Source organism: Ostrinia nubilalis, chromosome 24 (genome assembly GCF_963855985.1).
Source record: "Ostrinia nubilalis chromosome 24, ilOstNubi1.1, whole genome shotgun sequence".
Taxonomy (NCBI): Eukaryota; Metazoa; Arthropoda; class Insecta; order Lepidoptera; family Crambidae; genus Ostrinia; species Ostrinia nubilalis.
The window spans coordinates 9,776,695-9,792,208 of NC_087111.1; the positions used below are offsets into that span (position 1 = coordinate 9,776,695).

General features: G+C 36.9%; 1 protein-coding gene across 1 annotated transcript; it reads right to left on the reverse strand.

Moving 5' to 3' along the window:
* Positions 1–1,385: 1,385 nt before the first annotated feature.
* LOC135083959 (juvenile hormone esterase-like) lies at positions 1,386–13,298 on the reverse strand. Its single transcript, XM_063978721.1, has 6 exons — positions 13,206–13,298; positions 12,636–12,802; positions 11,249–11,568; positions 8,030–8,242; positions 6,863–7,681; positions 1,386–1,947 (listed from the first exon to the last, which is right to left on the reverse strand). Exons 1-6 carry the CDS (start codon positions 13,249–13,251, stop codon positions 1,785–1,787), a joined length of 1,728 nt encoding a protein of 575 aa, XP_063834791.1. The 5' UTR covers positions 13,252–13,298; the 3' UTR covers positions 1,386–1,784.
* Positions 13,299–15,514: the final 2,216 nt, after the last annotated feature.

Sequence of the window (15,514 nt, forward strand, 5' to 3'; positions counted from 1 at the left end):
AAGGACACTCATATCTCAAAAGTGAACCAATATTGAAAAAAAAATTGAGGGTTTTTAGGAAGGAACAAGTTTTTAGCCCGCTGAATCGCTAAAATAAAGTGGCAGTGGGCGGGGCACATAGCTCGTAGAGCTGATGGCCACTGGGGCAGGAAAGTTATTGAGTGGCGACCACGAGCCGGAAGACGTAGCGTGGGCAGGCCTCCCACTAGGTGGAGCGACGATCTGGCGAAGGTCGCGGGAGGTGCCTGGATGCGAGCGGCGCAGGATCGGTCTTCGTGGAAATCCTTGCCTTTGTCCAGCAGTAGACATCTTTCGGCTGAAACGAACGAACGAACGAAGGAAGGAAGAAGGAAATAACTCAAAAGATACCTCACACCCGTATTCACAAACATTACTATGAGGCCTCACAGTGCGCGTGGACGCACAGGGTGACACACGAACCAATCACAGAGCTCTATTAACGCTGTGCGTTCGATTTGCTGCTTTCGTTTGTGAATATGGACGTGATTATTTTTCTTTATAGAGGAAATTGATCGAGACATGTAAACAACATTTCGCATGGAATTTATTCCTCTTTTTTTCTGTTTGCGCTACAAGCTTTCGAAATTATTAATTTAAACCTAGCATACAATTATTTTTTTCATTTTAGTACAACTGCATTTCAGAATAGGTAAAGCTTGTTTTTAAAAAAGATTTTTTTTATTATAATTTTATTTTACACTTTTTAGTTGTATCTCAATCTCAGAGCCCTGGAGATAATCTAGCACTAAAGTGCTCGAAAAGACAAATCCAACGAACCCAAACTCGATGAGGTTCCGCCGTTTCGTTTAGGAGTTACTATGGCCAAGTCCTGACTCCATCATCAGACCAGCTCAATGGTACTATAACATTGCATTGTCATCGTACTTACATAAGTATACCAAATTTCAGCTCAATCGGTTGAGGAGAAGTGGTATTAAATTCAGTTGCAAGATTTGTCCCACACATACTAACAAGTGAAGTCAATATAAAGCTTGTAATAATAAAAAGCTTGTAATAAAAAACCTCCACATGAAACTTTTTAGATTCTAGTGATTCTAGCTACTGTATGAGCTGGTATGAGCTACCTCTAGCGGCAAAGTGGAAAAACTCAAAAAATCAAGGCTGTCGCGGTTAATTTCAGCCTTCATCTCCGCAAGATTTTCCAAGTCTGCACAAACATTCTACCAACATCTATAGATGGCGCTATACACCTTTGAATCACGATTTTATTTGATTTTTTCTCAATCCTTATCCGATTATTATAAACGTTCAATTACTGAAGATGATTCCAGAGTGGCTCGTAATTTTTGAAGACGTGTCGCTTGCAAACATTGTAGCAAGGACGCGTTAATAAATAAAAATAATATATTTATGTATTTATTAAAATGTCAATGCATTTGAAAACCACAATTTGAAACAAAAAACATAATTAAGGCTTTCACAATAATTATTATTTTATTTTCACAACAATACCGACATTTAATAACATTATTTTTGATATAAGTAGTATATTTCATTATCTAAGTAGTCCACTCATAATATTGACCTTATGAGACCAATTGATATGGCCGCGTGCTGGATTCGCGTTTTTTTACCGACTTCGGGCTTCTTGCTAGTTTCGCAAAAATGTTAGTATTTAGTTGTTAGTAAACATTTTCGTTAAATTCTCCATACAAAATGCAAATTTTACAGATAAGGGCCATCAACAATAAATAATTTGTAATATTATCCTATCTACATACTAACTATACATATAATAATGTTTATTCCCAAAAGCCTAGCTTATACAATGCAGTAAAGTATTCCAATCTTTGTTCCATGTATGGAGTCGGAGGAATGTAATCGTATACGAAGGGCTTCTCTATGTTTTGGAACTTCAGGTCTTCCTGGCTGGGAGGCCAGTCATCTATGTTTTCTGTTGGTGATCTGGAACAATAGATACTTAAATATTAATCTAGAAGCGACAATAGGCAATCAGAATCACTGTAATCCGGGCCTATTCAAGTCGAGAGTGAATAGGTACTTACAGGGCAGATATGTACCATCCTAGACTGCATGCGATTGCGGTCAAATACCTACCTACCTTGTTATGCATAAAAAAATACTGTCAGAATCTGTACACGGGCGGTCTATGAATGGATTGAACCAAGAGATCGCCAAATACTCTTCGTATCCGATATGACAAAGTGTTCAAAATGATGTTAGGGCTCCCTCGCTTTTGCAGTACACCTGAGATGTTTGCGAGGGCAAGAATAGATAGCTTTCTGGTCCCCTTAAAGAAAAAAATGGCATCACTTATGAACTTAATATCACTTATGAACCTAAGACATGTAAAGTAAAGTGCCCCTTAAGGGCTACCCCTTTTTATTTTTGACGTTCATAAGAGCCAAAATACTGGTTTAAATTGAATAAAATATTTTTGATTTTGATTTTTGATTTGAAGTTTTGAACCCAGTCAACAGCATCCTGAGGATATTGGCAGATGATCCGCAATATGGTAATTTGTGCGGTCAGTCAGCACCTCCTCTGGGTAATATAATAATTTAGGTTCTATGCTCAGGGAGCACTTGAATACACAAGTATTGAACTATTGCTACCCGGGTAGGTTTCTTACAGAGATAATTTACGAAATTAGTAAAAACCAAAAATTGGATGAGAACTCCAATGTTATCATAATGTATGGTAATAGTTACTTAGTAGATAAAAAGAGTATAATTCAGAATATTGACCAACTCTTGGATTTGCAAAATAGATTAAAATTTAATATAATTTTGTGTGCTTTACCCTATGTAAATTCAGGGTATAATTTCAATAAGATCAACAAGAAAATATTTGATTTAAATATACTAATGTATAACCTGACTTATCGTCATAGCGACGCACTTTTACTTTTTGACATAAATAAATTTATTTCTAGCTTTAAGTTGACTGTAGATACAATGTATTTCTCTAAAAAATTAAAGAATAAATTAGCCTCTTTGATTGCATTCAATATTAAATGTAATCATATTCATAAAAATAATCATAATCAGGGTACTAATAATTTGATTTCTCACTATGTAAATAGTAATAATATTAAGACTGTACCTACTACTAGTTGTTTAAACTGAGGCACTCGACAAAGGCCAAGTCTGGAACATTCAAGATTGTTCATCAAAATATTCAAGGCTTGACCAGCAAAGTTTTAGAATTAGAGCTTTTCTTAAAAAGTTTTGACATTAATGTAATGTGTATTACTGAACACTGGCTTAAGAAATATGAAAGCTCTCTTTACATAGATAATTATCAGTTATGTAGCGCGTTTTACAGGAAGTCTGCCATTCACGGAGGCTCCTTAATATTTGTCAATAATAATATTAAATGTAAAGAACGCAAAGATGTAGTAGGGCTATCAGTTGAGCGTGTTTTCGAAATTTCCTGTGTCGAGCTTGAGAGTTACATCATTGTATGTGTGTATAGACCCCCTTCTGGGGACTTTGGTATTTTTGAAGCGGCTATTGAGGATGCTCTTAATAAAACTTGTAACAGCAACAAAAAGGTCTTAGTTTGTGGAGATTTTAACGTCAATTTACTAGATAGCTCATCATCATATTCTGTAAGACTACTTTCCCTTTTTAAGTCATTTAATTTGTTTAGTCAATTTAAGGAGCCAACTAGAATTACGGAAACCACAGCTACTTGTCTAGATAATATTTTCTCTAGCTGTGTCCCTGACAAAAAAGCTGTATACACAATCTTACGTCAGATCACTGTGGTATTAAAGTAGAATTTATTTTTAATAATTCTAATAATACAAGTAACAAAAATGCCGTATGTAGACCTGTAACCATTAGTCGTCTAGAACGTTTTAAGAATAATCTTGGAAATAAATTGCATTTAGTGCCGTACGTGCAGGGAGACCCAGATGCTCTTTACAATAACCTTTTCGAATGTATTAAAACCGAACATGACAAAGTTTTTACTGTAAAGCCATTAAAACCAAATACCAAATCTAAGTTTAGTGACTGGGCTACTAAGGGAATATACAAAAGTCGAAATACGTTATATGAGCTTTATGGCATGAAAAAGTATAATAATAGTATATCTTTTCTTGAGCATGTGAAAAAGTATTCAAAAATTTTTAAGAAAGTTTGCTTCATGGCTAAGTCTTTTTATATTCGGGACAAGATAGGAAACGCCAGTAATAAAATAAAAGAAACTTGGAATGTTATCAACCGAGAGACTGGTAAACTAAAACCAAGAGATAATGACTTTTCTCTCAAAGTTCACGATAATTTGATATCTGCAGATAAAGATGTAGCAGAAGCTTTTAACAAATTTTTTGTTAATATAGCTTCAGCAACAACTGCCAACTTAAAGTCATCTCCCTCCGAGGCTGAAGAAATATTGAAAACCCACGTGACACCCTGTGACTCGCACTTCTCTTTTAAACATATTACTCCATTAGATATCACTAAAACTTTTAATCTTTTAAATGTAAAGAGTACAACTGATATCTGGGGCATCTCTGTCAAGATAGTCAAACACATTATTGATATAATTTCCCCACAGTTAGCGATAATATTCAATAATTGCATAGAGAAGGGAATCTTCCCCGACCTCATGAAACACAGTAGACTAATGCCATTATTTAAGTCTGGTAGCAAAACCGACCCTGGCAATTATAGACCCATTTCTATCTTGCCCGCCTTGAGCAAGATTTTTGAAAAAATCATACAGGAGCAACTTATGATTCACTTTGGCTCTAATAAACTATTTCATAGTGAACAATATGGTTTTACCAAGGGTCGTTCCACCACCGATGCCGGGGTTGCACTACTTAAACATATCTTCGAGGCTTGGGAAAATTCTCAAAATGCACTAGGGGTCTTCTGTGATCTCTCAAAAGCTTTTGACTGCGTAGAACATCAAACGCTAATTCGCAAACTGCACTATTATGGGGTAAAGGACTCGGCTTTGGATTTAATACAATCCTATTTAAACTTTAGAGTTCAAAAAGTCGACATAAATGGTGTTTTGTCTTCTGGGTCACCTGTGAAAATGGGAGTTCCGCAGGGGTCCATTCTGGGTCCATTCTTGTTTCTTATATACATTAATGATCTACCATATTTTGTTAAAGACTCTTGCGAAATCGTGTTATTTGCTGATGACACATCTTTGATTTTTAATATTGATAGAAGTAAAAATAACTTTGACGATGTAAATAATGCACTAACAAGAGTTTTAAGTTGGTTCACTACAAATAATCTACAACTGAATGCAAAGAAAACAAAATGTATAAAATTCTCTTTGCCTAACGTAAAAACAGTTAGTACCCAAATAGAACTTAATAATAATGCAATCGATCTGGTAGAATCTACTGTATTTCTGGGAATTCCCCTGGATTCAAAACTCCAGTGGGGCTCCCATATAGAAACTCTGGCGGGAAAGCTCAGCTCAGCGGCTTTTGCAATAAAAAGGATACGGTCATTAACCGATGTTTCAACAGCTCGCTTAGTCTACTTTAGCTACTTTCATAGCCTAATGTCATATGGAATCATGCTATGGGGCAAAGCTGCAGATTTTGAAACAATATTTATTCTGCAAAAACGTGCCATAAGATACTTGTATAAAATGAAAGCAAGAGCGTCCCTTAGAGAATTGTTTAAAGAAATTGGCATTCTCACGGCCGCTTCACAATACATCTTAAACTGTATTCTATTTATTCAACAAAATATTAATGATTTCAAAAAGAAAAGTGATATTCACCAAATCAATACTAGAAATAAAAATAAATTGGCTATACCCGCTTTTAGACTTAACAAAGTGTTTGCCACCTTTATGGGACAAGGTATCCATTTTTATAACAAAGTCCCTGATAAATATAAAGAGCTACCGTACAATAAATTCAAAGGTATAGTTAAAGATCACATGCTTAAAAAAGCCTATTATACAACTCGAGATTTTCTTAATGATAAGTCATCCTGGGAGTAGGATTATGGTCCTCTCATGCTCGCACTAAAAAGAATTAAAATCGTGCTATGAGTAATGTATAAACTAATCTAATTTTCTAAAATGTTATAGTGTCATGCTTCTCAATCTGGACTGTTACTTAGCTTTATTATTAGTTTTTTTTTTCTCTAAGAGATAACTTGGTATTGTCATTCTCACTAAAATGTCTCTGGGGTGGTGGCGTAGTGAGGCGGGTCGTTACATTCCCTCTAATATGGTCGAGTGAAGCGATGGCTGGTTCACTCGTCATGTCTGTGAACAGGCGCTGCTTTCGGGGACTGGTCAATCCAAGTTATTCCAACTTATGTAGGTATGCGAGTCATTTCTACTAGTATTTGAGTATGTAATCTGTAAGTCTAGATATTAGCACGTCACTACCTTGTTTAATATGCCACGCAATTTTGTATACCCATTCTTATAAGATACACTATACAAGAATGCATGGTAAATTCAGTGAACTGCTCCTGAATCGAATGTACCTACTACTGCTATTTCTATTTATTTATATTAACCGGCAGACAGTGGTGACTGAGTTTGTTGCGGCGCTTCTTCTCAGCACTTGCCAAATGTTGGTCTCGAAGCGCTGGTAGGGTAAAAAGATTATGAGACATGTAGAGGCTCCTTAAGAGCAAAATGACGATTTGTAAGAACTATTTATTAGTCTAAACAAATAAAGAAATTTTGACTTTGACTTAATATGTAGTTACCAGAATCGCGGATTACTTACAATACTTATTTATCGAACTGGGTCATGAAGAAACTTGAAAGAAAATAGGTTGGATTTGATTACAATTTGATAGAGATGACGATGCATTAATTCTAGTACCTATAATAACAAATAATTAGTTACCCGGATTTTACGAAGTTAGATATGAAGTTAGTCATCCAGGCTTTCATCCCATTATCGTCAGTAGTCGGCGCCAACTCGTCATCCTCAGTCTGAGGACCAAGGAAGTGGTTGAATCTGAAGAAATACGCCATATCCTTCCCATGAGATGCTCCTGGGAACGTCGTATTCAACCCAATCTTAATTGGGCTGTTTTCACCTGGATACGCAAACTGGTATAAAAATGTATCAGCAGCCCCCGTTCTAAGTCTTTTCTGCGTCAGCCTTTGAGCTGGATACATATAATAAGACTCGGTCGCTGACACCACGAAATTATCCAAAGTAATCCATATCACGCTGAAGTATTCTGCCAAATGCTTGATCGTCAGCACCGGCACCAAGAAAGTATATTTTGGGAATATCAAATTCTGTGGCAATGCCAACGCAGGAGCCAGGCGTAACGTCGTTTCCATTCGCACCTCTTCTAACCTCTTCCTCAAACTCATTCCCTCATTGCTTGTGAACCCTATAACCATCGGGTATTCTTTACCAGCGCCTTCGTTCAGGAGTTCTTCAGGGTCTTTCGGTATGACAGTCGTGAAGCCTGGTTGCTTCGTCTCAATGACAGGGGCAAAGGACACCAGACCAGTAAGGTCTAATATCACTTTGTTTCCCTTCAGGAGTGTTTCCATAGGAGTCGCTACGAGTTCGTCGTGGATTTTCTTCGGGTCTCCAAAGGGGTTGATTCCAACAGCAATGAAGAATATTACATTGAGTATTTTCGCTAAGATCGGAGAGTATGTGTAGAAGGAAGTGAGAGAATTTCCACTTAGTCCTATTACCCTGGAAATTGAAGATTTTCCAATAAATACCTCATTGTCCCTTTCGAATTTTTTTGTTTGGAACTCTAGATAATTTTCAAAGTATTATTACATAACATTTATTTTTATGTCTAACTAAATTATGGAAACCATAAACATATTGAGTAAAAATATCACGGGACTATTCCCACATCTCGTTCACCCAGCTGCAACTCCTGTGTAGCAGATCTACAGCTTGACCGTCAATAAAAACCCAACCAGTTAAGGTAAAGTGTGTACCGGGAGAAAGTTAACTGTTATTGAACCCACAATTAAATTAATCATAGGAGGAGTTCGAAGTGAGTAGAAATACCAGTCCAAAGTAACTCACTGATGAAATAACCCTTTAGTAGCTGGCGAGATGGAGAGCAAATGAGCCATCACCCCGCCGGCGCTCTGCCCCGCCAACGTCACTCTTCCAGGATCACCTCCGAAGAACTTAATATTCCTCTGCACCCACTTCATGGCGGTAATACAATCCCTTAGTCCGTTATTGCCAGGGATGTACTCGTTATCCATGCTGAGGAATCCCAAAGCGTGAATTCTGGAATACGAGTAAAAATATCAGCCGTCAGCATCAGCCAAAGATGAGTAACAATGAGTTAGAATTTAGAATATATAGGGTCCTTCTAAATCAGCTACGTTCCGTTTAATGGGAGCATGTATACGTCACACTGAATACGTTCCCAAAGTTTGAGCCAAAAATTCAGGCTAGTTTCCGAGATAATTAAGGAAACAACTTCATTTCTTATCAACCCAATACAACACCCTGTTCAGCTGATTCACTACTACACTGACAAAAATCCGCACGCACACGAGCTTACGTAATGGCCGCCATTGCGCTTGTGCTGCCGTTGGGCCACTGGCCGCGAACACAAGAGTGCCGCCGGACGACGGACCGGGCGCCACACAAGCTATTCTAGGGCTACTACTAGTTATTTAAGGAATTAAATTAAGCAGAAAATTAAAGTTTATTTATTTTTGGTAACATAAAAAAATCTTATGTGGTAAGTACTTATTTAGTGGCTTTAATGGAATGATGTTTATTCAAAAGTTCGTTAAAATACTTTTGCGCTTGTAAAAATCTTTTATTTCAAACGTAGCAACGAAACGAAGCAAAAAAGTTAGTTGCCGAAATCAATGACTTATTTTTATGCCATACACAAATGGGATAGTTACCATGACTATGAAATTTAGAATTACGGTTATTATTACGATAAAGCAGGCACATTTTTCATGTTAATTTTAATCGCTTAATATCCCCTTAGCAAATTAAATAAAAATGTGATTCGTAATTGACTCGATCATAGCAGAAACTAAACGCTATCGAATTAACTACCTGTGATTATCGGCAGTCTTTAGTATTCCGAAGTAAAAAAGTAAATAATTGTTCCCAACTATCAATTTTAAACTGAAATAATAATCATTAAAATCATCGTAGAAACAAAAAAAAATTATAAAAGTAAATAATGATAGTTTTATTATTATTAAGATTAGAAAGAATTTTGGAGTTGACATCCTTATTTATGCGTGGCGGAGTCGGTGGTATCAAAGACAGCCGTCCCTCACAATAGCCACCAATAGCCGACCGCGCTAGTGTTGTAAGAACCTCGAGTCTTTAAAGTCTTTATTTTGAGACTTGAGTTTATTTTTAAGACTAGGACTCGTTAGTCACATGAATAAGGGAATAATTGAGTCTTCCGAGTCCTTTCGAGTATTTTAAGTTCTTTGAGCTAGACTGAATCATGACATGAACTTGAGTTGGTGTATACTAATAGGCAATAATGAGTGATTTCATAATCATCATCCGTATGTTATATCCTAATTGAAAATAAAATAAATCGCACAATACAAATGTAATATCAATAAAATTGCATTAAACGCAAATAATCGAATCAGAAGTATCCATCTAAAGACTGACGATTTTCGTAATCAAAAAGTTAAAACGGTCCAATAAAATAATAAACACACAGTCTTAATTCATAGCTATTTTATTTTCTTCAAACTTTTAATAAGTAAGATTCCAAGACTCGAGTGTCGTATCGTACAACACTAGCCGGCGCGCAGCAAACGAACTTTTAGACACGTGCCGCCGCCTTTAGACACGTGCCGCCGGCCGCCGGCTAGCGCAATGTACACTCACCAAAATAAAATTAAGAAATGCAACAAACTTTTTTTTACTATTCAAATTAAAATTGTGTTTATTGTTAAATCACAGGATAATAAGATAGGTCATAAATAAATACCAAGTTGGAACGGAAATGATTCGGAAATTTTATTTAACTAATTAATTAGGTACCTACCTACCTCATCTACTTTTCTATTGTAATAGAAATGATGACATTAACGATTAATTTAAGAATGGACTTTGATTTAGGATAAATGGAATATCAATACAAACAAATTGAAGAGTTTTATTTGCTTCAATAGTCTAATTTAATGTTTCTAAATAATTGACTAGGCCATTGAATTACCTTCACAAAACAATAAGTTCGATTAATTTTTAATTATTATCTGTTATAGGATATTTTACCATGAAATACACAACACCATAATTTAGATTCGAATCAATTGAAATCGAAAGCAAGCAGATAAAATAATAAACAAATAAGTTTCTTTTTTGTCGTCGACTGTACGCTTATGCCAACTTTTCGGCTCTTGCTTTGGCGGCGTCGGCGTCTTTGTGTCAACAAAAGGCGTGCGGCTTGTCGGCATTTGTCGGCGCGTGCGCTTTGATTTAATTCAGTTTTTGATTAGCTTTCTTGTGTGAAGGTGCGTTTTGTAGTGCTCGTGAAGTGAACTATGACGCACAGATGCACAAATGCAAATAAATTTACTAAGACGCGCCTTAAAAAATCATGGCCTTTGCTGGTTGATTTTTCGATGGTATCGTGAGTCCGTTTTACTGTGATTAACATAAGATAATAAGGATAGACAACGATATGAGAGTAGGCCTGCAACATTAAAGTGATAGCTCGCCCAATCAGTCGATCAGCTAATCGGCTATCAGCTGTGACGACTGCTGTGAGTTGTTATGACGTGAGTGTAAACAACAAAAAAGTGTGCAGTGGTAGTGAGCGTTGTGTGTGTTGTGTCTCGTGTTCCTGTGCAGAATGAATACACTACAGCTTTGTTGTGTGAGTAAAAAATACAGCATGTTCCATTATGTAACACGAAATGAATTTTTATTTTTGTTAGAAAAAGTAACTTTGTAAAATCATTATAAAACACATACTCAAATTTGGTGAACTTGTTCAGTGTACCGTATAGATGCCCCCATTAAAAGGAATGTAGCTAGTTTAGAAGGACCCTGTATTTCAATTATTTAAGGCACGGGTGACTTTTTTGTAGCCATAGCAGATTATCCGTGACAGTTGTATATCACTGACCTCATAAAGGTAGTAGGAAGGCGCTGGATGCAGGCCGCTACCAATCGGTCATTAAAGAAATCATTGCGGGAGGCCATATTTTTTTATCTGCAGGGGATTCAGCAGTGGACGTCTTATGTCTCAAATGATGATGATGATGAAACAGAAATGTTCCAAAATACCTGTAATTGAATGTGACCAGTATAACCTCCTTGGTCATGAGATATTCAGGTCCATAGAACTCTGCGTTTCCTGAACCATAAGAGAAAGATCCTCCGTGTATCCATAAAAGAACTGGGAGAAGACGCTTGGTGACTCCGAAACGGTCTGGAAGGAACTTATATGGCACATGCACGTTGATCCTGATGCAGTCTTCTCCAGCGAACTCGGATGGATCGGGAACAAGGCCTATAGGCGCGTAGAACATGTCCAACTGTGGGCAGATGGGCCCAGATTCTGTTGCGTTGAAGACGCCTACGAAATGCTCGGCCGGTTGCAGTTCCTGAAAGGTTAAATTTATTATTTAATTTAACCGCCTCTGTGGTCTAGTGGTAAGACCACCTGGTTTTGACGCAGAGGTCCCGGGTTTGATTCCCAGTGGGGGCAGATTTTTCTGTTCGGTTTGGTTGGTGGTAGGGCTTGTTCTAAGTCCGCCTGGCTAGTTACTACCATCTTACCTAAGTCTGTCGCAAAAACAACAATGTTAACAGCATTGTTGTTTCCGGCAGTTAGAGGTAAGATAGCCAGTTCCTCCGTGGTTGAGGATTCCGGGTGAAACTCCCTTACACCTTCGGCCTGATCATCACTTACCATCAGGTGAGATACAGGCCAAGAGCTTCCTCGTTGTGGAAAAAAAAAGTTTAATATAAAAGGCAAATGTTACTGACCGATCTTGCAACGCTCAGCTCAAACCACTGATAGGATTGCGTTATTTGTACGCAGATAGTTATTATGACCAAAGCATTCGCTAAGAAAGGATTTTCCAAAATTCACCCCCTTAAGGGGATGAACAGGGTCAACATTTTTAATGAGCGGTCATAGGATTTCAAGTAGTGTAACTACCAATATCCGAGGTTAATTTATTTAATCCTGAATAATTAGACTGGGAACCAAATGCATTTAGTGCAATTAAAACCTAGAGCATTTGAGAGTGTAAGCGAATTTTCTAATCACGTTGTGACTCTTGATCAACAACAAGAATAATATCTATCACTTTTTTCGACATAGTATCTACCCCTTATCTATCCCTTAAAAAGATATAAAATGGGACTATTCCCATCTCTCGTTCCCACCGCTGCAACTCCTGTGTAGCCAGGATCTACAGCTTGACCGCCATAAAAACCGAACCAATGAAGGTCAAGTTTGTCCCGGGGGGACGTTAAACTGTCATTGGACCCGCAACGAAATTAATTAGAAGAACATAGGAGGAGTTCGAAATTAGGTTCGACTTCCCTCCATTGCAAAGCGGATGACAGGTGACAAAGGAAGGATTAAAGCCTTTAAGAAAAGATTTTACGCATCACGGACAATAAATATCAAAAAAGATATAAAGTGGAAACTTGGCCATACCTTGAACCGTAGTTCCCCAAGAGGCTGCTTGGCGTAGGGGATTCCCCTGAAGCTGGCGTAGTCCTCCCCATTGGTGGCCCTCCTCCTCCTCCCACACACGTGCCCCTGTTCTATCTTTACGGCTACCTCACAACCAGATAGGTCCGGATCGGCGCAGACTGTGTTTGCTGTGGTGTAAATAAATTAAGTCATATTTATTTGTTTAATAGGACAACCAACAAGAACACTAAAACAAAATTTACAACAATATGTATGTATAGACGTCAAAAAATGATATTGACCACGTTTAAACCACAGTATATTATATGTATATGAGGTAATTAATTTTGATTTATCTACTGTGTATAAACGTTTCTAAATATGTATATTGGGTTGAAACGATTTTGATCTCGCTCGATTATTTGTAAACTACCTATACAAAATATCGAAAAACTGTTTACTGATCCTGAAAGTGCAATTGTAATTACCTACTCCCGATTGGAATTTGTTAAAAATTTTGATTATGGTGAATTAATTGATCACATTATTACTTAAAATTATATAGGTAATAATTACATTGAAATAACTTACCTGCAAAATATACCAATGCTAAAATTAATACTTTAGGTGTAGACATGTTAAAAGGAGTCTAAACTTTAGTCTGAAGAAATGACGTATTGTTCGCTGAATTTACTTTTCAATGAGTATTCATTCATACTATTTTTTTAATTTTTTATTTAGTGTTCAATGTAGCATTTTTTGCATTATTTTTACAGTTTTTGCAAACTTAAAAAACCAGAATGACGCGCTGAGATGTGACGTGAAAATTGTTTTTAATACACGAGTAGAATATTAAATAGTCCTTTTATACGTTCTAAGATAGGACTACCTGCTTGTACGTTTAAGCTTCAGCCAAACCAACGCATGCAGGATCAAAAAAATGAAAAAAAAAATAAGTACCTTGAATTTTCTTGGAAAAATCCATGGAATCAGGAAATTATGGTATTATTACGAGGACGAGTTATCACTCATTTTTTCCTCCTCACTCTCGGGGCGGCTTTACTTTCATGTGTAGGTGGTACTATCACTGAGTCACACTCGAGTCTGGCATTGCTGTTCAAAACTACACCCTGTAGAACCCTTTGTGCGCGAGTCTAACTCGCACTTGACAGCTTTTTTTGCAGTTTGCATAACTACATTGCACAAAAGTACAAAGTTTGTACTAAAAACTGAATAAAACAGTGACTGGCCGTCCTAACGCCCTAACGACACCTTGTCATTCAAAATTTAGGTAGGTACCTACTGTTTATTTTTTAGTTTGAGACGAGAGTGAATTTTTTGCTAAAGTCATGTGTCAAGTAGTTCCGTAAAACCATTGTACCTACCGTTGTACTAAATAGAGTGAAGAAAACGGAGTTTGCTAAAATGTCAGGGTACTAATGAAAAATACAACTGAATAAAGAACCTCTTCCTTTTTTGAAGTCGATGAAAAAGGAAAATGTAGCGACTCGGCCAACGTAGCATAGGACAATACTTAATGGACCGACGACCTCATAAAAAATCGCAATAGCAACACAGTGGCAAATCGAGGGTTCTTGAGGAGGTTTACGTTATGTAGTGGATTGCCATAACCTGAAAATGATGATGATGACTGTCTCTATGGTCAAGTGAACTCTAGTGGTTAGGTCCCCAGGGTTCAGGTTCGATTTCCAGTGGGAGCATCATTTTCTGCTTGGTTTTGAACTTGTTCTATGAACATTTTTCTAGCATCAAGTCTTTAAACAAAACAGAATAAAATACTAAGTAATAGGTTTCTTTGTTGACTACGGAACTCTAAAAGAATAAAGGCAAACAAAGAACAAAGAGTTTGCAAAATAACATGGAACCTCGCCTTTTTTTTTATTAAAAAACGTTACCCAGCTGAAATATTCATGATTTTCATTTACGAGTAAAGATTTATTATGAATGCGTTCAGAGTGATTGTGTTTGCAGTTCTTTATTGTGCGAGTAAGTTTTTACAAACTTTTTATAGAATTAGATTAATTTGCATAGCATTTTGTGTGAATTCTATTTCTTTATTTTTCATTAATTTTTATTATTTACTACCATTTTATAGTTTTTTTAGGGCTTTTTTTTTCAATATTTTTTACCAAGATAGGGTAAAATAACTCAATTCCGAACTGCCGCTGGTGGTCTATTGTGATGAGCCCATTTAGCTAAGATCGAGAGGTTAATGGGACTATTAGTAATAGCATAGACCAGGGGTCTCCAAATTTTGAAGCCTTGGGGCCATAACAATTTTAATTTTTCTGCCCACCTATGCAAACATAGGCTTAGTCTTAAGCTGTTGTGGGCCGGATTCTTGGCAGTGGCAGGCCCGATATGGCCCGCGGACCGTAGTTTAGAGACTGGCATAGACTAATACACTCAACATCAAATAAACCGCACCTTCCGCGACGCGAACTTTAAAGATTTTCTTCTGACACAATCATGGTACCCCATCAATATTGGTGTTATTTGAAAGCCCAATAAATATCCTTCAAGAAAAATACATTTCATTTCTAAATAAATGAGTAACATATACCATAAATGTGACTTGAAAATAGACCTCACTTTGGGCTCACCTCTGGGATCAATTAGACCAATTTTTATGGTTATAAAACCAAATAAAGATCTCACGTGTCCTCTTTAACAGATGGATAGCGATTAATCCCAACTTAACAGTTTTATAGTCATAAAAAATGGCTATAGCGTAACTACCTATTTTTTGAAGAAGTGACTCTGGATCCTTGTAAAGACACATTTTTGGGGTAAAAACCTTTCCTTTAATGAAATGAAGTTTAGAACTAGGCTTTCAAATGGTACCAATGTTGGTGGGAAGTGGGGATGCATACGTTTGA